This window comes from Mobula birostris, chromosome 3, assembly GCF_030028105.1.
Source record: "Mobula birostris isolate sMobBir1 chromosome 3, sMobBir1.hap1, whole genome shotgun sequence".
Classification (NCBI taxonomy): domain Eukaryota; kingdom Metazoa; phylum Chordata; class Chondrichthyes; order Myliobatiformes; family Myliobatidae; genus Mobula; species Mobula birostris.
This window is the reverse complement of record NC_092372.1, coordinates 95,893,775-95,916,359: the sequence shown is the minus strand read 5'-3', so window position 1 is coordinate 95,916,359 and position 22,585 is coordinate 95,893,775. Positions and strand designations below refer to the sequence as shown.

Genomic DNA, 22,585 nt, shown 5'->3' with positions numbered 1-22,585 from the left:
TGCCCAATGGTAGTAGCGAAGAGAGAATGGCCTGGAGGGGGGAGGGTTTTGCCTTTGATGGACTGAACATTAAGCACCGCTTTCTGGGCTTTGGTGTTTCCATACTATATCGTGAGTTTTTGGTGACACACCAAATATGCAATCTTCTAGAAAGTAGAGGCACTGTTGTGCCTTGTATTGACATTTATGCGCTGGCCCCAGGGGAGATTCTAGGACAGGTCCTAGGATGAATATCAGAGTTGTATTGTCCATGCATACTTTGATAATAAAATGAACATCCGAGCCTCTGAAACAATAATGCCAATTCATTTAAAACTACCGATCCCCTCCACTTCTGTTCCCTTAATGACAATGGCTCATAGACCTTCAGCAAGTTGGTGGTGATAGCACCTATGGAATATCTGGTATACCCGGCTGCTATATAAAATAGAGGACAAGGACAAGATTGTCCAAATGCACAACAGCACCAGCTCCAGGACGTGCACACATTATCTCACAATGTCCCGGTTTCCATTATTGGTGGGACCCTAACTTAGCACAGCTGTTTGGGTCTGCTATTTGTCCATGTGCTGCACCAGTGAAGTCCAGGATGGTATGAGCTTCTGCATTTCTCGGGCTGGAGATCTTACCTCTCCAACCTGCACCATTAAACCTGCAAACATTAGTCTCCATCAAATGATTGGGAGCAATAAGTTCAACTTGACTTGATTCAGTCAAGAAATGGACTTCAGGCACAGGATGAGCTAGGACTTCACTGAATCTGGAGCAGGACTGAGGAGAAATGTAGCCCTCTCCTGGTTCTTTTTTCAAACTATTTCCTCACCTTCCAAAAAATTGTTTTATTTCATGCAGCAGATTACTGGAAATATTAAATCTGATTAAACCTGCAGAAGTAAGAGGTTAATCTTGAAAAGTCATTGACACTGTTGGGTATAATCAGGATTTAGGTTTTAGTTCAATTAAAAATGAGTAAGTTAACTGGTAAAACAGATTATAGATTGTAGAGAGAATGGATAGATTCAATTTGTTTTGAGAAGAGTGAACAAGCTGAGTTTATTTTCTACGGAGCAGAGGACGCTAAGGCATCACTTGATTGAGGTATACAAAATAATGAGAATATAGACAGGGTAGATGGAAACCAAATTTTCCTCAGAGCGGAGATGAACCATCAAATTACCATACATAAACACAAGAAGGACTGCAGATGCTGGAAATCACAAGCAACACACACAAAATGCTGGAGGAGCTCAGCAGGTCAGGCAGCACCTATGGAAATGATAGACAGTTGATGTTTCAGGCCAAGACCCTGCTTCAGTCCAAAAGAAAGGTCTTGACCTGAGATGTTGACTGTCTATTGAAGCATGGAGGTGAGCGCGGAGGGGTAAGAGCTGTTTTTTGATCACTCTATACTGGAGAGGGAAAAGACTGCTGCTGGGCCCGGAGAGTGTTCCCCAGGTTTTTCTGCATTTCGGATTTGGACTTTGGACTATAGACTCTCAATCTTAGTTTTTTTTTATTCTGTGTGGTTTTTTTTTACCTGATCTTCTCTGTTTTTTTGTGTGGGAAGAGGGATTTGGGGGTTGATGTACAACATAGAACATAGAATAGTACAGCACAGTACAGGTCCTTCGGCCCACAATGTTGTGCCGACCCTTAAACCCTGCCTCCCATATAACCCCCCACCTTAAATTCCTCCTGTCTAGTAGGCTCTTAAATTTCACTAGTGTATCTGCCTCCACCACTGACCTAGGCAGTGCATTCCAAGCACCAAACGCTCTCTGAGTAAAAAATCTTCCTCTATCCCCCTTGAACTTCCCACCTCTTACCTTAAAGCCATGTCCTCTTGTATTGAGCAATGGTGCCCTGGGGAAGAGGCGCTGACTATCCACTCTATCTATTCCTCTTATTATCTTGTACACCTCTATCATGTCTCCTCTCATCCTTCTTCTCTCCAAAGAGTAAAGCCCTAGCTCCCTTAATCTCTGATCATAATGCATACTTTCTAAACCAGGCAGCATCCTGGTAAATCTCCTCTGTACCCTTTCCAATGCTTCCATGTCCTTCCTATAGTGAGGCAACCAGAACTTCTGTAAATTATATTTTTACCTCTTTGCACTGTACCGCAGCTGCAAAAGCCACAATTTTTAGGGCACTTCAGCAATAATAAATCTGATTCAGAACCTTAATTACAGTTGCACAATAAGGAGATGATAGTTTAAAACCACATAGGAATTTCTTCTTAAAGAGTGGCAAATAACCAGAGGTACTTAAATAGGAAATACAACTTTGAAAGGTTGGAGAGCTGTGCCAGTTCCACATAACTCTCAGAAAGAGTTGAGGCTTGTGTATATCAGCTATGATCACAGTGAATGGCAGAATGGACCAAATTCCTTTGAGCACAATGTTTGTGAACATTTCAAATTTGAATTGATGTTTCTTCTGATAATCTTTCAGCTTTTACAGTCCACTGTCATACCAAATGTACTTAGCCTTATTTGCTTATGAACCAATCTGCCTAGAAATTAGCCACTGTGAAGAACACCACAAGAGGCAACAAAGCAAGACTGACCACTTTGGCTGAAGGTGTTTGTAATTTGTTCCAGATATTCAGATGCTGGGCTTTAATGTACATCCAACCTGGATGAAACACATTTATATATTGATTCAGACGTTAAATTGTACTATTTCATGGTTTCAGTTGTAATGTAAATATCTCACTAAGGATATCTGAAGTAAGATTTTAATGACCAGGTTTGAATGACTGAACTCAGCTGATAAGGACTGTATAACTATTGAATAACATCTGGAGAGCAGAGACCTTTAGAGTGAGATTAAGAATTTGATCTTTTGTTGGGTGCTGAAGATTGATATCTTCACCCGGTAAACTAGACTAGATTGTGTTTTTATTGCTAATGTGTGCAGGAATGAAGGTAATATTTGTAGATTCTTGTACTTCATTATCAGTACATAACTTTGGAATATTCTAATATTACTTCTTAAATCCAAGTATAATTTTCTCTTCATTACCCAGCTTCAAATAGTTGATGTAGCCACACCAGTGAGGAACCAAAAAAGAAAACATACTTTATTGTGTCTGATCCGTTCAATTTTCATGGCTACCCAGAAAACTGAAGAATTTCAGAGATGTGTACTTTGATATTAAATGAACATTTTGAACATAGAAGATTCTGATACCTATAACATAGATTATATTGACCTACTAACCTATCCATCTCTCACTAAGCATGTTGCCTTAAATTAACTGCAGTCCAGAATCTGGAACTAGCCATTGCTTGACCCATCTAGAGCAAAAGGGGAGAAGGGGATGTGGGAATATATTATAATAACTTTGAAGTAGGAGATTATAATAACAGTAACACCAAAAGATGAGAAAACCATTATCGATTCTGCCAACGTGTTAAAACAGAACTTGAGATTTAGATCAGTTTATTCAACTGCCAACTTAATTTCAATTAAAGTACAGTTAAGACAAAGTCTGGTGCCGAACTTGTTGTGTATTCAATACTTCATATAATATTTGAATAATATTGTAAATATATTGTTTAAGTATTATTTGCTTGATTATGAGTTGTATGTAAAAGTACATGAATGACATACATTAATACACCACCACGCCATAAGAGTGCGCCTCACTACAGCAACAACTAAGTGTACACGTTCACCCGGGCTCCCGTGTATTTCTTTCAATTAGCTTTATGTTTTGGATGTACAAAATATAACAGTGGTGACAAGTAAGTTTTAAAACAAAACCAAGACAACCACCAACCTGTTGAAGCGCAGCAAGACTTAAAAGTTCAAAAAATAAAGCAGACATGTTTTTTCTTTGGAAGGAGAGAAAGAGATGTTCAAGTGAAAAAGAAAGTAGTGCAGCATGTTTTTACTTAGGAAGGGGGAGAGAAAGAGTTTTAAAAAAAGGCAGAAAACAGACATGAAGGAGAAGATGGCGACGCGACGCAGCTCACAGCGGCCACTCCGGTGGTGATGTCTGTTATCTGTCAAGTAGGGTGCCGTGCACAATCCTGATTTGATGGTGACGGACGTGACAGCACGGAGGAACATCTGGTGAAACTTCTGAAATGCCTGCTTCACTGCTGCTGCTATTGTGTGATCCAAGATCTCTGGAGGAGAAGGCCCCGAGTCCTCGGCTTTGCTTGTTGCTCGGCAGCTGGGGCAGGGTCAAAGTACTTGGCAGGGGATGGTGCTTGGAGAGGCAGTGTAGGAGGGGCTGGTCGGAGGCTCGAAGTTTTTGGATGGCCTCAGAGTCTGCTGCAGTCGGGTGCTTCCAATGGTGCTGCATCGGCAAGTTTCCGGCACTTGGAGGTTCATGGCAGGGAGAGTTTCTCCCTTCTGCCGTCTGCGTGAGATGATGAGGCTATCAGGACTTTTGAGACTTTTTTTTACCGTGCCCATGGTCTACCTTTATCAAATTATGGTGTTGCTTTGCACTGTCGTAACTATATGTTAAAATTATGTGGTTTTCTCAGTTTTATTCTTGGTTTGTCCTGTGTTTTCTTGTGATATCATTCTGGAGGAACGTTGTATCATTTTTTAATGCATGCATTTCCAAATGACAATAAACGAGGACTGAGTGTACTCATAATCTAATCTAATCTAAAAAAAAATTCATGTGTTCATAAACAGTGAGTAACGGGTGACAATAAATAAATAAAGAGCAGAAATGGCCGCCTACATTGGAAAGATAGACACATTCAATTGCATAACAGATAACTAGATTATATATACTGAATAAGTTGAACAGTATTTTGAAGCAAATGAAATAGATAATGAAAAGTGAGTGCCAGTGTTACTGAGTGTAATAGGTGGAATAACATATAGTTTACTTAGAAGTTTGACTGCTCCAACCAAACCAGACAAAATTAGCTTTGCTGATTTGGTAAACATAATGCAATAACATTTAGACTGCAACCATTGATGATTGCAGAAAGCTTTATGTTTCATAAGTAAAATCAAAATAAAGGGGAGTTCTTTACAGTTTATGTGGCTGAATTGCAGAAATTGTCCGAGCATTGTCGGTTCAGTGACGGGCTTAGCTTGAGGAATCATGTAAGAAAGCAGTCAAAAACAGTTCAACTCTCATTTGAAAGAGCAGTTGAAATTACTGTATCAATGGAAACAGCAGCCAGAGACACAATTGGGTGCAATTCAGGGATGAAAGTGTACGTGAACAAAATTGCAACATCTACAGAAACCTGCTTGGCCGAACAGATCCGGTTACCGTTGTGGCAGAGGCTCACATACACCAGACCAATGCAGGTTTAAAGGTGAAACCTGCAGAAAATGCAATGAAGTATGAAACATGCAAAGGGCATGTCAGGCAAACAAAAATAAATGGACCACACAGAGAAGAGAAAAAGATAAAAAGTCAAGTTATAGTAACAAAGAGAACCAGTCTGCATGCTGTTGATCAAAAATTTGATAATGATGAGACTGACACAGGACTGGGCAGCCTTGAGAGTTACAGTTTGAAAACTAACACAACACAAGGAATATCACTTACACCAGAAGTCAACAACTAATTAATTAAAATGGAATTGGACGCTGGCTCGGTTGTTGCAGTCATTCCGCAAAATGAGTTTCAGCGGCATATCAAAGATACTGAACCAAAACCTGCAGATATCCAACTAACAGCTTATACTGGAGAAAAGATAACTCCTGTGGAAATGACATTTGTAATAGTGAAATACAACAACCAACAAGCCTCATTGTATGTGGTAAAACAGGAGGGCCAGCAATGTAAAGCTGTGATTGGCTAAAACAATTACAACTTGATTGAAGATTCATCTGCCAATTACTTGCCACATCCCCTGCAAAAGAGTGAACTGAAAGTGAATTAAGGAAGGTACTGGATGATGCCACAGCAGTGTTCAAGAATGGCATTGGAAAACTCAAACATATTAAGGGTAAAATAGTGTTAAATGAAAATGCCTCACCCAAGTTTTATAAACCCCTTCTGGTTCTATATACTATCCGTGAAAAAGCAGCCAGTGAGCTAGATTGCATGGAGGCTGAAGGAATTCCTTCCCAGGCTGAGTAGAGCCCAAGGTCAATACCAGTGGTCCCAGTAGCCAAGGATGGGTTTGTCAGGACCTGTGGTGATTTTAAGGTCACCATCAACCCAGTACTGAAAGTAGATCAATAACCTCTGAAGAGGATAGAGGATATCTCTGCAAATCTTTCTGGAGGAAAACACTTAAGCAAGGAGGACAGCTGAGGCCTACCTACAGATGGAGATGGAAGAAGAGTCCAAACTGTTTCTCACCATAAGCACTCAAAAAGAACTTTATCACTATAATAGGTGTATTGTCGGAGTAGTATCTGCACATGCACTCTGGCAAAGAACCATGGAACAGGTGCTGCAAGGCTGTCCAGGCACTCAGTATTACCTGAATGGCTTCGTTGTTACTGGTGAGGATGACAAAGAACATCTCCAAAATCTCAAGACAGTGTTAAAAATATTAGAAGATTATGGGCTCAGAACAATGTTACAAGTGTGAATTCTTTTAATCCAAGAATCACTTACTGTGGTCACACCATTGATGCACAAGATTAACACAAGTGCTGAGAAAATTCAAGTAGTGGCGGATGTCCCAAGGTCAAAGGACATGGCACATTTGTGGTCTTCTTTACAATTTGTCAATTACTCTAACAGGTTCCTTCCAAACCCAGCTACTATGCTCCACCCCTTGAACTCATTGCCACAGATTAGGAAGAAATAGAAATGGAAAAAGCAGCGAGAGATGCCTTTCCAAAAGGCAAAGGGAATGGTGACATCAGACACTGTACTCACACATTATAATTCACATCGTCCAGTGAAATTTGCCTTTGACACCTCGCCTTATGGGATAGGTGCAGTCATGTCACATGTTATAAGTGATGGAAGTGAATGCCCCATAGCTTTTGCATAATGTTCCCTCAGCACTGCAGAGAATTATTATGCACAGATTGGCAGATAGGCTTTGAGTCTGGTTTGAAGTGTAAACTTTTCAACCAGCACCTAATTGGGAGAGAGATTACCCTCATTACTGACCATCAACCACTAGTTTCCATTTGCAATCCACAGAAGGGTGTTCCACTAACAGCAGTTTCTGGGAGGCCACAATTACAAGATTGAAACAAGAGGACCACTAATCATGGAAATGCTGATGGATTGTCTTGTTTACCCTTGGAAAAGGAAATACATGAAAAGCTTAAAAATGAGGACACTCGCCTTGACGTATTCTCCCTAATGCAAACCAAAAGTCTCCCTATTGCAACAGAGATGATCCAAAGTGAAACCAGAAAACAGCCCACATTGTCTCAAGTCTATATGGCAACCCAAAATGGCTGGAATGTGCAGCATAAATCCCAGTTCCCCAATTTTTACCAGCGCTGGGATGAACTCACCCTTGACAGGGGTTGCTTTGCGTGGGGATTGAGAGTTGTTGTACCATCCAAGCTGAGAGCTAAAGTGTTGGAGGAGCTACGTGCTGATCATCCAGGCTTGGTGATAATGTAACCATTGGCCTGAAGCTTTGTCTGATGGCCTGGGATAGATCAGCATATCAAGCAGCTTGCCGTGCACTGTATAGGTCCGCCAACGTGTCCATAAGAAAGGTGTCAGGAACTGTCAGAACCACTTCCTGCAGTCCCAGAGTCAAGTCCTACAACCACTGCGGAGGAGGCCCCTGAACCGGAGATTGTTTCACAACCACAAGTCTCTCCTGCCAAGTAGTGACACCGTGACACCCCCCATCTCCTGCCTTATCCGCCAAGAGCAATAATCATCCATAGGGATTAAATCCTCAGGCATGAATGCAACAATTTAAAATTGACAATGCTGTGTATGTCTATATTATATGTGAGTGAGAGTGAGAGAGGGGTGAGGGGAGAGAGAGAGAGAGTGAGTGAGAGGGGTGGGGGGAGGGAGAGAGAGTGTGAGAGGGGTGAGGGGGAGGGAGAGTGAGAGGAGTGACAGTGAGAGAGGGGTGAGGGGAGGGAGAGTGAGGGGGGTGAGGGGGAAAGGAGAGTGAGGGGGTGAGGGGGAGGGGAGAGTGAGGGGGGTGAGGGGGAAGGGAGAGTGAGGGGGGTGAGGGGGAAGGGAGAGAGAGTGAGAGAGGGGTGAGGGGGAGGGAGAGTGAGAGGAGTGACAGTGAGAGAGGGGTGAGGGGGGAGGGGGAGAGAGAGAGAGAGAGGGGGTGAGGGGGAAGGGAGAGAGAGTGAGGGGGAAGGGAGAGAGAGTGAGGGGGTGAGGGGGAGGGAAAGAGAGTGAGAGAGGGGTGAGGGGGAGGGAAAGAGAGTGAGAGAGGGGTGAGGGGGAGGGAGAGAGAGTGAGAGAGGGGTGAGGGGGAGGGAGAGTGAGAGGAGTGACAGTGAGAGAGGGGTGAGGGGGGAGGGGGAGAGAGAGAGAGAGTGACAGAGGGGTGAGGGGGAAGGGAGAGTGAGAGAGAGGGTGAGGGGAAGGGAGAGAGAGCGAGAGAGGGGTGAGGGGGAGGGAGAGAGAGTTAGAGAGGGGTGAGGGGGAGGGAGAGAGAGAGAGGGGTGAGGGGGAGGAAGAGAGAGAGAGGGGTGAGGGGGAAGGGAGAGAGAGTGAGGGGGAAGGGAGAGAGAGTGAGGGGGTGAGGGGGAGGGAAAGAGAGTGAGAGAGGGGTGAGGGGGAGGGAAAGAGAGTGAGAGAGGGGTGAGGGGGAGGGAGAGAGAGTGAGAGAGGGGTGAGGGGGAGGGAGAGTGAGAGGAGTGACAGTGAGAGAGGGGTGAGGGGGAGGGGGAGAGAGAGAGAGAGTGACAGAGGGGTGAGGGGGAAGGGAGAGTGAGAGAGAGGGTGAGGGGAAGGGAGAGAGAGCGAGAGAGGGGTGAGGGGGAGGGAGAGAGAGTTAGAGAGGGGTGAGGGGGAGGGAGAGAGAGAGAGGGGTGAGGGGGAGGGAGAGAGAGAGAGAGGGGTGAGGGGGGAGGGAGAGAGAGGGGGGTGAGGGGGAAGGGAGAGAGAGGGGGTGAGGGGGAGGGGGAAAGAGAGAGAGAGTGACAGAGGGGTGAGAGGGAAGGGAGAGTGAGAGAGGGGTGAGAGGGAGGGAGAGAGAGTGAGGGAGGGGAGGGGAGGGAGAGGGGGAGACCCTATATTGAGTTGTTTACATCTAAGCAGGGAGGTAGGTTTTATTTTTAATACTTCAGTAATATTTGAGTAATTTTGTAAATGTATTGTTTGATTAAGCATTCTTTGTTTACACAATTCATTATGGGTTATATGTAACAGTATATGAATGGCATATACCATTATACCACGTCATAAGTATACACGTTCTCCTGGGTTCCATGTTTTAATTAGTTTTATGTTTTGGAGTTGCAAAACATTACAGTACCAACAGTCCTATCAATATAAATAATTTAATATGAACCATTTTAAATGGAAAAAAATCACCTTTATCAATATAAAAGAAAATGCTGGTAGGATTGTGACAAAAACAACCATTTAAAACTCAAAAATTGCATGCAGTTGGAAATAACCTAACAAAAGAGAAAACAAAATAACCTGTAGGTTTATCTCTTTACATGATGTAAGAAAGTAAATTTTCTCATTATGCACTGGAATCCAACTTCTCTGGTCAAGAAAATTAAAAGCTGTGTTACCGGCGGTATATTTTCTTGATGTTGTGCGTATGGAGTATTCAAAATCCGGCACTGGCTTATTACTCATCTGAAGATGATAGTTTCTGGCTTCATCCAACAAGTCCCTGCACTTCAGGTTCTGTTTGATTACGTTTTCTTTAGCCACAACCCCCATGAGAAAATCAACAGGTAGTAACGGTAATCGGACCTGTCAGCAAAGTAGAGGAGTTTATAGTGCACAATTGCAAAATGCCCCACATTCACAGAGCAGTTCAAGCATTTCAATGTATATTTAAGGATACACAACAGTTAAAGTACTTCAAAACCCCTCAAACTTGTTTCATCTTTTAGTGAAATCCTGGTTGATCTTTCTTCCTAAGCACTGCCTTCTATTACTAATTCCAAATCCCTTGAATCCTTTAATATCCAAAAGTCATTCTGTCTCAAACATACCCAGCAAAAGAATTAACACAGCTCTCTTGGTTAGAAAATTAGAATGACTCTTTATCCTCCACATAAAGACATTTCTTCCTAATTCACTGCTCAATGGCTAACCCATTATTTTAAGACAGTGATTCTTTGTGTTAGGCACACCAGCCACAGGAAATGTCGTGGCAACACACACAAAATGCTGGAGGAGCTCAGCGGGCCAGGCAGCAATTTCAGACAAGAGTAAATAGTCAACGTTTCAGGCTCAGACCCTTCACCAGGACTGGAAAAAATATGAGAAGTTAGAGCAAGATGGTGGGGAAGAGGAGGAAGAAGTACAAGGTGGTAGGTGTTAGATGAAACCGGGAAAGGGAAGGAAAACCAGGAAAGGAAATAGCATACTTGCATCTATCCCATTAAGCTTATAAGAATTTTCTTTGTTTCAAAGAGATCACCTGTCATTGAGCATTGTCCCAGACTGTTTCTTCTCTCCTTATTCCAAGAAACTTTCTTGTGCTCCCTCTAATGTAAGTGCATCATTGCTTAGTTAAGGAGTCTAGACTTGCACATAACATTCAAGCTGCAATCTTACTACAGCCCTGTATAATTACAGTGACGTGCTTGGAGCCAGGAAGTGGAGGGTGATGATTGAAGGTTATTTCTCTGAAAGGAGGCAAATGACTAGTGGTGTGCCACTGGGGTCAGTTTTTGGATCCTTGCTATTTGTTACGTATATAAGATCATAAGACATCGGAGCAGAATTAGGCCATTCATCCCATTGAGTCTGCTCCAGCATTCCATCATGGCTGATCCTGGATCCCACTCCACCCCATACACCTGCCTTTTTGCCATATCCTTTAATGCCCTGACTGATCAGGAAACGATCAACTTCCGCCTTAAATATATACATGAACTTGGCCTCCACCGCAGTCTGTGGCACAGCATTCCACAACTCATTACTCTCTGGCTAAAAAAATTCGTCCCTACCTCTGTCCTAAAGGGTCAACCCTCAATTCTGAGGCTGTGCCCTCTAGTTCTGGATACCCCACCACCATATATAGTCCTTTCAATATTCAGTAGGTTTCAATGAAATTGCCCCGCTTTCTTCTAAATTCTAGTGAGTACAGACCCAAAACTGCCAAACCTCCTCACATGTTAAACCCCTTCATTCCTGGAATCATCCTTGTGAACCTCCTCTGGACTCTCTCCAATGACAACACATCCTTTCTGAGATATGGGGCCCAAAACTGTTGACAATACTACAAGTGTGGCCTGACTAGTGTCTTATAAAGGCTCAGCATTATCTCCTTGCTTTTATATTCTATTCCCCTTGAAATAAATGCCAACCTTGCATTTGCCTTCTTTACCACAGACTCAACCTGTAAATTAACCTTCCGGGAGTCTTGTACGAGGACTCCCAAGTCCCTCTGCACCTCTGATGTTTGAACCTTCTCCCCATTTAGATAATAGTCTGCACTATTAGTCCTTTTACCAAAATGCATTGTCATACATTTCTCAACACTGTATTCCATCTGCCACTTTTTTGCCCTTTCTTCCAATTTGTCTAAGTCCTATTGCAATCACATTGCTTCCTCAGCACTACCTACACCTCCACCTATATTCATATCAACTGCAAATTTTGCCACAAAGCCATCAATTCCATTATCTAAATCATTGACAAACAATGTGAAAAACAGCGGTCCCAATACTGACCCAAGGAATACCACTAGGTCCCTGGCAGCCAACCAGAAAAGGCCCCTTTTATTTCCACTCGCTGCCTCCTGACTGTCAGCCATTCCGAAATCCATGCCAGTATCTTTCCGGTAACACCACAGGATTTTATCTTGTTAGGCAGCCTCATGTGTGGCACCTTGTCAAATGCCTTCTGAAAATCAAAGTAAACGACATCAACTGCCTCTCCTTTGTCCACCCTGTTTGTTACTTCCTCAGAGAACTTAAGCGGATTTGTCAGGCAAGATTCCCCTTTACAGAAACCATGCTGACTTTGACTTATTTTATCATGAGTCTCCAAGTACCTCGAAATCTCATCCTCAATAACAGACTCCAACACTTTTCCAAACACTGAGGTTAGGCTAACTGGCCTATAATTTCCTTCCTTTTGCCTTCCTCCCTTCTTAAAGAGTGGAGTGACATTTGCAATCTTCCAGTCCTCCGGGACCATGCCAGAATCAAGTGATTCTTTAAAGATCATGACCAATGCATCCGTTATCTCTTCAGCAACCTTTCTCAGGACTCTGGGGTGTAGTCCATCTGGTCCAGGTGACTTATCCACTTTAAGACCTTTGAGTTTGCCTTGCACTTTTTCCTTGGTAATAACAAAGACACTTACTCCTGCTCCCTGACACTCGTGGACCTCTGGCACACTGCTAGTGTCTTCCACAGTGAAGACAGATGCAAAGTACCCATTAAGTTCATCTGCCATTTCTTTATCCCCCATTACTACCTCACCAACATCATTTTTCAGTGGTCCAGTATCAACTCTCACCTCCCTTTTACTCTTTATATAACTGAAAAAACTTTTGGTATCCTGCTTTATATTATTGGCTAGTTTGCCTTCATAGTTCATCCTTTCCCTTCTTATAGCTTTTTCAGTTGCCTTTTGTTGGATTTTAAAAGCTTCCCAATCATCCAACTCCCTAATCACTTTTTCTACCTTATATGCGCTTTTGTCAGCTTTTATGCAGTCAGCCATGGTTGACTACCCCTCGCATTTAAGAACTTCTTCCTTCGTGGGGTATATGCATCCTACATCTTGTGAATTATTTTCTGAAACTTAAGCCATCTCTGCTCTGCCGTCATCCTCGCCAGTATCTTGGACAGGCACATGGATGAAAGAAAAATAGAGGGTTATGGGATAGTGTGGGTTTAGTACTTTTTTTAAGGAATATATGGGTCGACACAACATCGAGGGCCGAAGGGCCTGTACTGTGCTGTAGTATTCTAGTGTCTAGTATCCTCCTCCAATCCACCTAGGCAAGCTCCTCTCGCATGTCTCTGTAATTCCCTTTATTCCATTGTGATACTGATGCATCTGACTTTAGCTTCTCTCTCTCAAACTGCAGTATGAATTCAATCATATTATGATCACTGGCTCCTAAGGACTGATGTTGAGTGCAAGGTTGTTGCTGCGACCCCACTCAGTTTATTGTATAACGTTCAATTAGAAGATTAAATTAACTCTCTCACTGAACATTACTGCATCTAAAACAAACTGCTGATAGCAGTCTAACAAAAATCATTCACTGCATGGATTCATCCTTCAGAAACACTACTGTACTGTTGTTCTCTCTGCATATACATACTGTACTGTGCAAACATCGTAGGCACATATATATAGCTAGGGCACCCAAGACTTTTGTACAGCGCTATATTTGTCAATGTAGAGCAGAGACGGAGTTTGTAAATCTGGCGGGAGCAAAGGATGTTGGGAATGGCGAGGGAGGAGCAGCACAGGAGGGGTGAGGGACAAGCGGCAGAGACGGAGTGCCCGGACGGGAGGTGGCGTGGTTGTGTGCTCACCCAGCCCTGAGACACTGAGCAAGGTGATTTGATTCCAAACAATTGGTTTATCGCTCATACAGAGTGTCACTCTGCTGGTTCCCACTCCCTCTCTTCACCCTACCCCCTCCCCACTCTCAGTCCACAATAGAGACCCATATCAGAATCAGGTTTATCATCACTCACATCACCATGACACTTGCTTTTGCAGCAGCAGTACAGCTCAATACAAAATTATTACAGTACTGTGTAAAAGTCTCAGGCACCCTATATAAGTGTGTGCGTTTGAACATTTTTGCACAGCACTGTCAATTGAAGTTCTCCAGGACTATTATATTACTCGAGTAAGTCTGTTACTACCAGGGTGTTATGCATGTCTGCCCAAACAAGTGATCAAGAAGGCCTTGTAACATAAGGCAAACAATGGATCACAAATTCCTGGTACAGTGTCCATTTTGCTCTGGGAGCTTATCAAAATTCAAGGGACAGGCCATCTGGTGCCAGTGAATGTTTGCCTAACCTGACCCGTGTTACGTTGAAGCCAATAAGTCTCCAACTAGGCTGTTAATGAAAGATGGATAATCCAATTTCAAAGTCATATCTACAAGACCTCCAAAGACACTTCCAATGAATAAAGCATTCCTGATGCGTCTGGAGCATGCATTTTGATACTTCAGCATAAAGTTCAACTTTTAAACTGAGTATGTGTACTTCTTAAAAGGTCAACCAGACAAATTTGATCAATAGAACACTCTGCAAACAGTTACATTGTTCAGTTCACTCTGGCCTCATGTTCCACAACTGCATGGCAGACTCTAATTCAGGAAAACGTGTATGTTAGTGGCAGGGCATTCTACAGAACATTCAAATTTTTGCTTGGATACAAAGGAATTTCATAATAGTGAATCCTTCCATTCAGAACTGAAAAGCAAGTTAAACATCAGCAATTAGATGGATGACCCAAAACTCCATTGTAGAACAGCCACAATGTGACTATCAAATCAAGGCATAATGCCACTTCCAAAAAAATTGTAAACCTGCTTAAAATAAATGGAAGACATGTACTATCTAAGTGACTTGCCAATTCATGTTCTATAAGACCAAAGAGGAGCAGAATTAGGCCATTTAGCCCATCGAGTCTGCTACATCATTTCATCATGGCTGATCCATTTTTCCTCTCTAGCCCCAGTCTCCTGCCTTCTCCCTCTATCCCTTCATACCCTGACTAATCAAGAATTTATGAATTTCTGCATTAAAAATACCCAACGACCTGGCCTCCACAGCTACCTATGACAAAAAATTCCACAGATTCATCACTCTTTGGCTAAAGAAATTTATCATAAAGAGGACGTCCCCCTAATCTGGGGCTGCATTCTCTGGTCCTAGACTCCCCCACCATAGGAAACATCCTCTCTGCATCCACGCTATCGAGGCCTTTCAACATTCCATAGTTTTCAATGTGGTCACCCCTTATTCCTCTGAATTCCAGTGAATACAGGCCCAGAGCCATCAAATACTTCTCCTACGACAAGCTTTTCAATCCTGGAATCATTTTCATGACCCTTCTTTGAACCCTCTCCAATGTCAGCACATCCTTTCTAAGATAAGGGGCCCAAAACTGCTCACAATACTCCAAGTGAGGCCTCACCAGAGCTTTATAAAGCCTCAACATTACACCCTTGCTTTCAGACTGCAGGTGGGATCCTCTACCCCTCCCCACCACAATTATGCTTTGCATGGATAGAAAGCATCTGTGTAGCAGGAAAAGTACACATTTGCTACCATCTAACACACACCCTGTCTTCATTACCCTCAGATCTTACTGTCTCCACAGAGATGCCCTGAACACAAATAAAGCAACACAAGGTGAACTTAAACTAAAAACAGAAAGTGCTGGAAATACTATATTTAGCAGCTCGGGCAGCATCTGTGGAAAGAGAAAAAGAGTCCATTTATCAGGTGAATAGCCCTTCATCAATAGTTTATCAGGGTTGCCAACTTTTGGCCCAAACCCCTTAAGGGCCTTTGCTGTTAAAAGTGTGAATGTCTAGCTATCAGTCTTTCACCAAGTTAATAGGGAGGGGGTGCATGCTTCCTAGATGGCAAAATGAATCCTTTCCACTCTCCCACCAGACTGCTGTCCAGGCAAAGGAAGCAAAACAATTGTAAGGAATTACATGAGCTTTTCCACTCTTCTTTTGATATTGGAGAAGGACCTTAACAAGCACATACTCCCAGTGCGACTTGAAGTTTATAGCATTCAGGCAGTGCTCTATTGTAAAATGCCTGGATTTATACTTCAGCTCCTCCACCTAGTATACACAGCCGAAATGCTTCCAATGGGGCTAGATGATTCATGTATAAACGGCCAAGAAAAAAAATACTAGAAGGGTTTCTTTGAGTTCTCAAATATAATGTCACACATGAAAAGACATTACCCTGTCTTCCCCTGAAGAATCTGTGGTTAATCCTTTCACCTCTAACTGCAAGGAGCAAAGCCTACACAGAGGCTTCCTATCAACCATCTCAGAGCTAACAATTCAGATAGAATGCTTTGAAATCTTTGCTACCGTTCTGCTTGTCGGATCTCTTCCTTACCTGCAATATGACCTGTAACTCCCTAATTCTCTAAGGATTTGAGTAAATCTGTTCATTGTGTTTTGTATTTTAAATAGAAGCATGTGGAGCATTCGTGATCTGAACTCTGGAAAGGTGACTTCTCTGCACCATAAGAATTATTCCCTCAATAATGTTCACAATACGCAACACTGAAAGCTGATCTACAGTGCAGTAAGTTAACATTTTGCATGTTAAAGACCAGCTATATCTATACTCCAACCTACCTGAGCAAGAACCTGGTCCAACCACTTGGCATGATGTTGTGGATTTGAGTGCAGCCATTTCATAGCAGCATTATACACTTGCTTTTCTTTTTCCACATTCAGATCACTGGATGAAAGAAGTGCAATGAGGTGCTTTGGTGAAACATTTATAAAGTCTTCACTTTCTACTACTTCGTTAAAGTGTTCACAAGCATACTTGTCAGCCATGCCCATTAAGTCAACTCGGTTGTGACTCTCAGCAAATGAGCGGACTGCCAGACAGTTTGACGGGTGAAAATGGGTTTTCATGTACTCACAGCACGCCTTGGCCACAAGCTCTACCTGCAGAATGCATGCTGCATACAAAAGAGGTTGTACGTTGTCTACAGTCAGTTGAATCCTTGAGCAATAAGCAAATTTCACAAGGTCATCCATTGCATTGCCATCAAAATCTTTAATCTCTATCAAGTCCTGCTTGGCTTCAGCCATTTCTGAAAGGAACATTGCTCTGAAGTATGGAATCACACAAGCCAGCACCAACTTGTGGCATGGAATTAACTTATGCCCAACCTACGGGAGGGAAACAATAAAAGACATTACTTTAATAGCTCAATTTGAAATGAACCTGATCAAACAAATCTTGTTTTAAAAATTACCAAATTGGGAGTATTAGATTTGACTGATTACTTGCCTTATTTATTTGAAAATAAATTATACTTGGAGCAGATTAACATAATTTTGAATGTTTTGATCAAAATTGAATCAGATAAATGACATGAACAAAACTGAATTTAATACGTTATTACGTTATTAATGAAATCTACCTTCTGAAGTCATAACATTAATTCTAATAATATTATCTAGGAAGGTAAATATTAACATTTAAACAGCAGAATTTAACAGCAACAAAATTTGCAAAGTACATTAACAGCTTGAGCAGGTGTGATGAGACACATCTCACACAATTACTGCCACTGAAAGGATGAGTCTAATGGTTTAAAAAAACTTTAAACAGATCCATTAGTAGTTAGTCATCTATTAATGATAATATTTGAAACAGCACCCCCCCCCCCACCGAAGTAAAGAGCAATCCATTTTCAGGATTGATGATTAGACTTCTCTGGATGAAGACGGTCATTCTCTGACACCTGTGTGCCACAAATGATACCTTCAAAAGTCAATCATCATCAAAGGCGATACTGCCAATTATCTGGATGCCGTCTACAGTTTGTTCTGTGGAAACTTGGGCAATTTCATTTTCTGTGTTGCCACCAATGGAATTGATCACCAGAGAACATTCTCACTTTTGAGAATGTGAGGGATGGATTGTCGCCAATAAAGCAGACAAACACTGAGCCTTGGAGATTGTCTCAGGGAACTTCTGCAGTAACATCCTGGAGGTGAGCCAACATTCACCACCATCTTGTTTTGGACCATATGATTCTAGCATGTGGAGAGTTTACCTTTTGATTCATATTGTCTTTGGTTTTACATAAAGACGAAATTGGACTGAACAAGGGCTCCTTGATAACCTTATTCAGTGAAGCACTGCCTCGACATTAGGGGCAGCCACTCTCACCATGCTTCTGGAATCCAATTCTTCTGTCCAAATCTGAACCACGTCTGCAGTGAGGTCCCGGTGAAACCCAAAGTGAGCAGATTATGGTAAGTTCTGCTTGATACTGTAATGCTATCAATCACATTTTATACTGCCTTGCTGCTGACAGACAGTACAATAATTAAGCAGATTGCATTTATGCTGTATTTAGTAGTCAGGACTCCCCAGGGCAATTTGCCACATTACCATGAAGATCTCATTTCTGACTGTACTTTTCTTAGTGGGACCAAACTGCAACACCATTAATGTCATAATGAGAATGTGGAAACTGCTGTCCTTACTCTCAAACGGTACAAAGTACTTATGGCAAAGGATCAAAGTTCTGTGTACACATGCTGACACAAGGTTTTCTTGGATTACATTGCTGCAATAGGATTGAGATGCTGATCACCTAGAATCCACAATGGCAGGACTTCACAGGCAAGAATAATAAAAGCAACTACAGTACTGTGCAAAAGTCTTAGACTGCCTCAATTTTTTATATAAATTTGTTTTAGATGTTTATTTCTTGTCTTCTGCATTAGTGTCAGTAGAAAGTAAATTTCCAAACATTCATTTTCCAAACAAAGTTAAGTATTATAGAGAATTTTTGTACTTCATTAAAGAAAGTAGCATATTAAGTACTAGACCACTTTTCAAATAAAAACTCGATTTCTTTGTAGGTATGTAGCCCAGTGCACGATTAAACAAAGATGACAAACAGGTGCTAATGAACTCAGCAGGCCAGACAATATCTATGCAAAACAGTAAACCATTGACATTTCGGGCTGAGACACTTCATCAGGACTGGGAAAAAAATAGAGAAGTCAGAGTAAGAAGGTGGGGGGAGGTGAGGAAGAAGTACAAGGTAGTAGATGATAGATGAAATGGGGAGAGGGGAGGGGGGTGAAGTAAAGAGCTGGGTGATTGGTAAAAGAGATAACGGCTGGAGAAGGGGGAATCTGATAGGAGAGAACAAAAAGGCCAAGGAAGAAAGAAAATGGGGAGGAGCACCAGAGGGAGGAGATGGGCAAGTAAAGAGATAAGGTGTAAGCAGGAAGTGGGAATGGGGAATAGTGAAGGGGAGAGGGGCAATTACCAAAAGATTGAGAAATTCCTTTTCGAGGTTTGAGAAGATTTTTTATAAACCCATTGATTCTCACAGCTATCTCCTCCCACCATGTCACTTGTAAAAATGCCACCCCCTTCTCTCAATTCCTACACTTCTGCCACATCTGCTCTCGGGATGAGGCTTTTCATTCCAGATCCTCCTCCTTCCAAGAAAGGGGCCTTTCCTTCTTCCACCATCATGCAGCACTCATCTGTATCTCTCCCACTTTGTGCATGCCTGCCCTCACCCCGTCCAGCCGCCACCCACCTGGGATGAGGTTCCTCTTGTCCTCACCTGCCACCCCACGAGCCTCCGTGTCCAGCACATATTCTCCGTAACTCCCGCCATTTCCAACAGGATCCCACTTTTCAGTTTCTGCAGGATCACTCCCTACGGGACTCCCTTGTCCATTCATCCCTCCCACTGATCTCTCTCCTGGTACTTATCCTTACAAGTGGAACAAGTACCACACCTGCCCCTACACCTCCTCCCTCACTACCACTCACCAAACAGTTCTTAGTGGCAATTTGCCCCACTAATACGATGAACTGAACACCGAGGCTTCAGACCTATTCCAGGCCGCTCCTGGGATTTGGATCTGGGAACTCAATTTGGTTCAGAATTCTGTTGTTGTTTGCATGAGTTGTGCTTTTTCTCTTTTTCCCTGTGCGAATTGGGGATGGTCTTTTATTTTTTTTTAAATTAGGTTTCTATCGGGTTTCTTACATTGCAACTGCCTGCAAGCACACAAACTTCAAGGTTGTTCAATTTACACATTCTTTGATAATCTTTGAAATGCTGAAGGAACTCAGCAAGTCGGGTATCAGGGGAATAAACAGTTAACACTTCTGGGCGCAATATTTGCCAATGTTTTTACAAACTGGAGTTATGGTCCGACACACCAGGTACAGCTGAATAAGCAACAAAGAGATGCCTAAAATTCTGCCTCCTGTAAGGTACCTAGCTGGCTGACGACATGCAGTGCTACATCTTACTTCCAATGGCATGAATTCTGTAATGTTTAGAGTCGCTCTAATGCATCAGGAGAGCAGAACATGCCCACTGCTCAACATTTTCTGCAAGGAACATTAGAAATTCTCAGCAGCTGAGGAAATGTCTGTGAAGACAGAAACAGGATCAACTTTCCTCATGAAGCTCTGAACTCACTAAGGATTCCCTTTCCCTTTTTGCAGATGCAAACTAAACTGTTAAGCATGCCCTGCATTTACTTGATTTCAGATTTCCATTATTTTCCTCTCACATTGGAGAACTGTTGTGATAGCTCGTTCAGTAAAGTAACCCCACTGAATCTTACAGTACAAATGACAGTTTAAAATGAATTAATTTCCCCCTTCCTGTAATCCCCACTCTGACCTTTCCCCTCTTCTCACCTACCTATCACTTCCCTCGAGGTCCCCTCCTTCTTCCCTTTCTCCTACGGTCCGCTCACTTCTCATATCAAATTCCTACTTCTCCAGCACTTTAGCTTCCCCATCCTCTGGCTTCACCTATCACCTTCCAGCTAGTCCCCTCCCCGTCCCCTGACCTTTTTACTCTGGCGTCTTCCCCCTTCCTTCTCAGCCCTGAAGAAGAGTATCAGCCCAAAACATCAACTGTTTATTCATTTCCATAGATGTCTCCTGACCTGCTGAGTTCCTCCAGCATTTTGTGTCTGTTGCTTAAAATTAAGATTCCTGACACAAAAAAGTATATTCAGATCAACTGCATTCTAAGTTTTGCATCAAATACCATCAGGTGTGAATAATTGAGAGAGAAAAATGAGGGTTTAAGACATTGCTAAGCAAAGAGAAGCACTTTTCTCACCTTCAGTGTTACATCACATAGTTCTTTGGCTTCATAGAAGTGATAGAGAGCTTGGTGATATTCCTTCCAAGCTTCATCTGCTTCAAACAGAAAACCACCGTCTGCTTCAGCTTCCTGGTCAATGGACCTAATGGGAAGCTTCCTGCTCTTTTGCTGATGGTGCTTCAAATTTTCTGGTATCATATCACCTGAAGCCATTCCTTTAAATGTTGTAACTTCACCTGTAAGCACCTAAATGAAATCTTCAACACATCACTATTTGCCGAGTTAACATCTTAGTCATATGCAGAAAAGTACTCCATCCTGGTTAAAAAAAAAATCAATTAATTAGTAATTTCTCAAACTTATTTCCATCTCAACACCGTTGATACCAATTGGGATCTCCAGCTAAAATATAAAACTATTAAAAGTTATTGGCTGTAACATTGAGTGTAATATCTTTTGCTTCACTGAGATTCATTTAATATTCCAGAACAAATTTTATTATCCAAGCACATGTATGTCACTATATGGAACCCTGAGATTCATTTTCTTGTGGGCATTCTCAAAAATACTAACTATAACAGAATCAGTGAAAGACTACCTAACTAGGGATTTCAACCAGACTGCAGAAGACAATAAACTGTGCAAATACAAAAAGAAGAAACAATAATATAAATAGCTAGCAATAAATATCAAGAACATGTAATGAAACTGAGTCCATGGGTTGTGAGAACATTTCAATGATGGGGCAAGTAAAGTTGAGTGAAGCTGTTCAGGGTGCTGATGGTTGAGGGGTAGTAACTGTTCCTGAACCTGGTGGTGCTCCTGGTACTTCATCCCGATGGCAACAGTGAGAAGAGAACTTGATCTGGTTCATTAATGAAAGGAACATTAGAAATCTTGTTCATTTTTAATATCAGGTTTGATAAGTGAAACTTCCAGACTCTTGGTGATTTATGAAGTCACTGGAATTTCTATGGTATGATATTTACCTCTTAATATAAGCTACAATAAATATTTCCTTTAATACAAAAAAGTGCTTCTTTTCTAAAACAAACAATATAACTGTACCTTCATCCTCTGGCAGCTTGTACCATTCATTCACCAGTCTCTCTGTAAAAACTAGCCCCTCAGATGGTCTTCAAAACTTTCCTCTGTCACTTTAAGTCTGCAACCTCTTGGGTTAGATTCCCTTACTATGGAAAAAGAGTAAGTATTTACCCTATTTATGTCCTTTTTACAATTTTATAAACAAGTATAAAACTACTCCTCAGCCTCCTCTGCTCCAAGGACAACAATCCCAGCATATCCAATTTCTCCCTAATCTCTAGCCCTTCAGTCCAGCAAACATCCCAACGAGTCATTTCCACATACTCTCTAGTTCAATCACAACATCCCAAAGTGCAGTTTAACCAATGTTTTCGACAACATCCCAACGAGTCATTTCCACATACTCTCTAGTTCAATCACAGCACCCCAAAGTGCAGTTTAACCAATGTTTTCGACAACATGATGTCCCAGTTCTTGTACCATTTTCCCTTCTAAAGAATCCAAAAATTCTTTTGGGATTCCCGTCAACTTTCCTTGGTCTAGTGAAAATTCACAGTTTGAGCCCTTCATGATTATAACTTTAATATTAAAAGAATACCCAAAAGGAGATTGCCCAGGGAAACTGAATTT

General features: G+C 42.1%; 1 protein-coding gene across 10 annotated transcripts in view; it reads right to left on the bottom strand.

The window, feature by feature from the left end:
- klhl8 (kelch-like family member 8) overlaps positions 1-22,585 on the bottom strand; it is a 45,915-nt gene that overhangs the window by 12,541 nt on the left and 10,789 nt on the right. For 5 of the 10 annotated variants that reach the window (XM_072253091.1, XM_072253092.1, XM_072253093.1 and 2 more), the window contains 4 exons: positions 21,977-22,101; positions 20,924-21,154; positions 16,413-16,961; positions 9,643-9,829 (listed from right to left, as the gene is read on the bottom strand). In XM_072253091.1, coding sequence (XP_072109192.1) covers positions 9,643-9,829; positions 16,413-16,961; positions 20,924-21,154; positions 21,977-22,006 — 997 coding nt within the window. In that variant the 5' untranslated portion in view covers positions 22,007-22,101. Of the gene's footprint in view, positions 1-9,642; positions 9,830-16,412; positions 16,962-20,923; positions 21,227-21,976; positions 22,102-22,585 lie in introns of all 10 variants that reach the window. The other 5 variants (XM_072253099.1, XM_072253100.1, XM_072253101.1 and 2 more) reach the window with 3 other exon arrangements.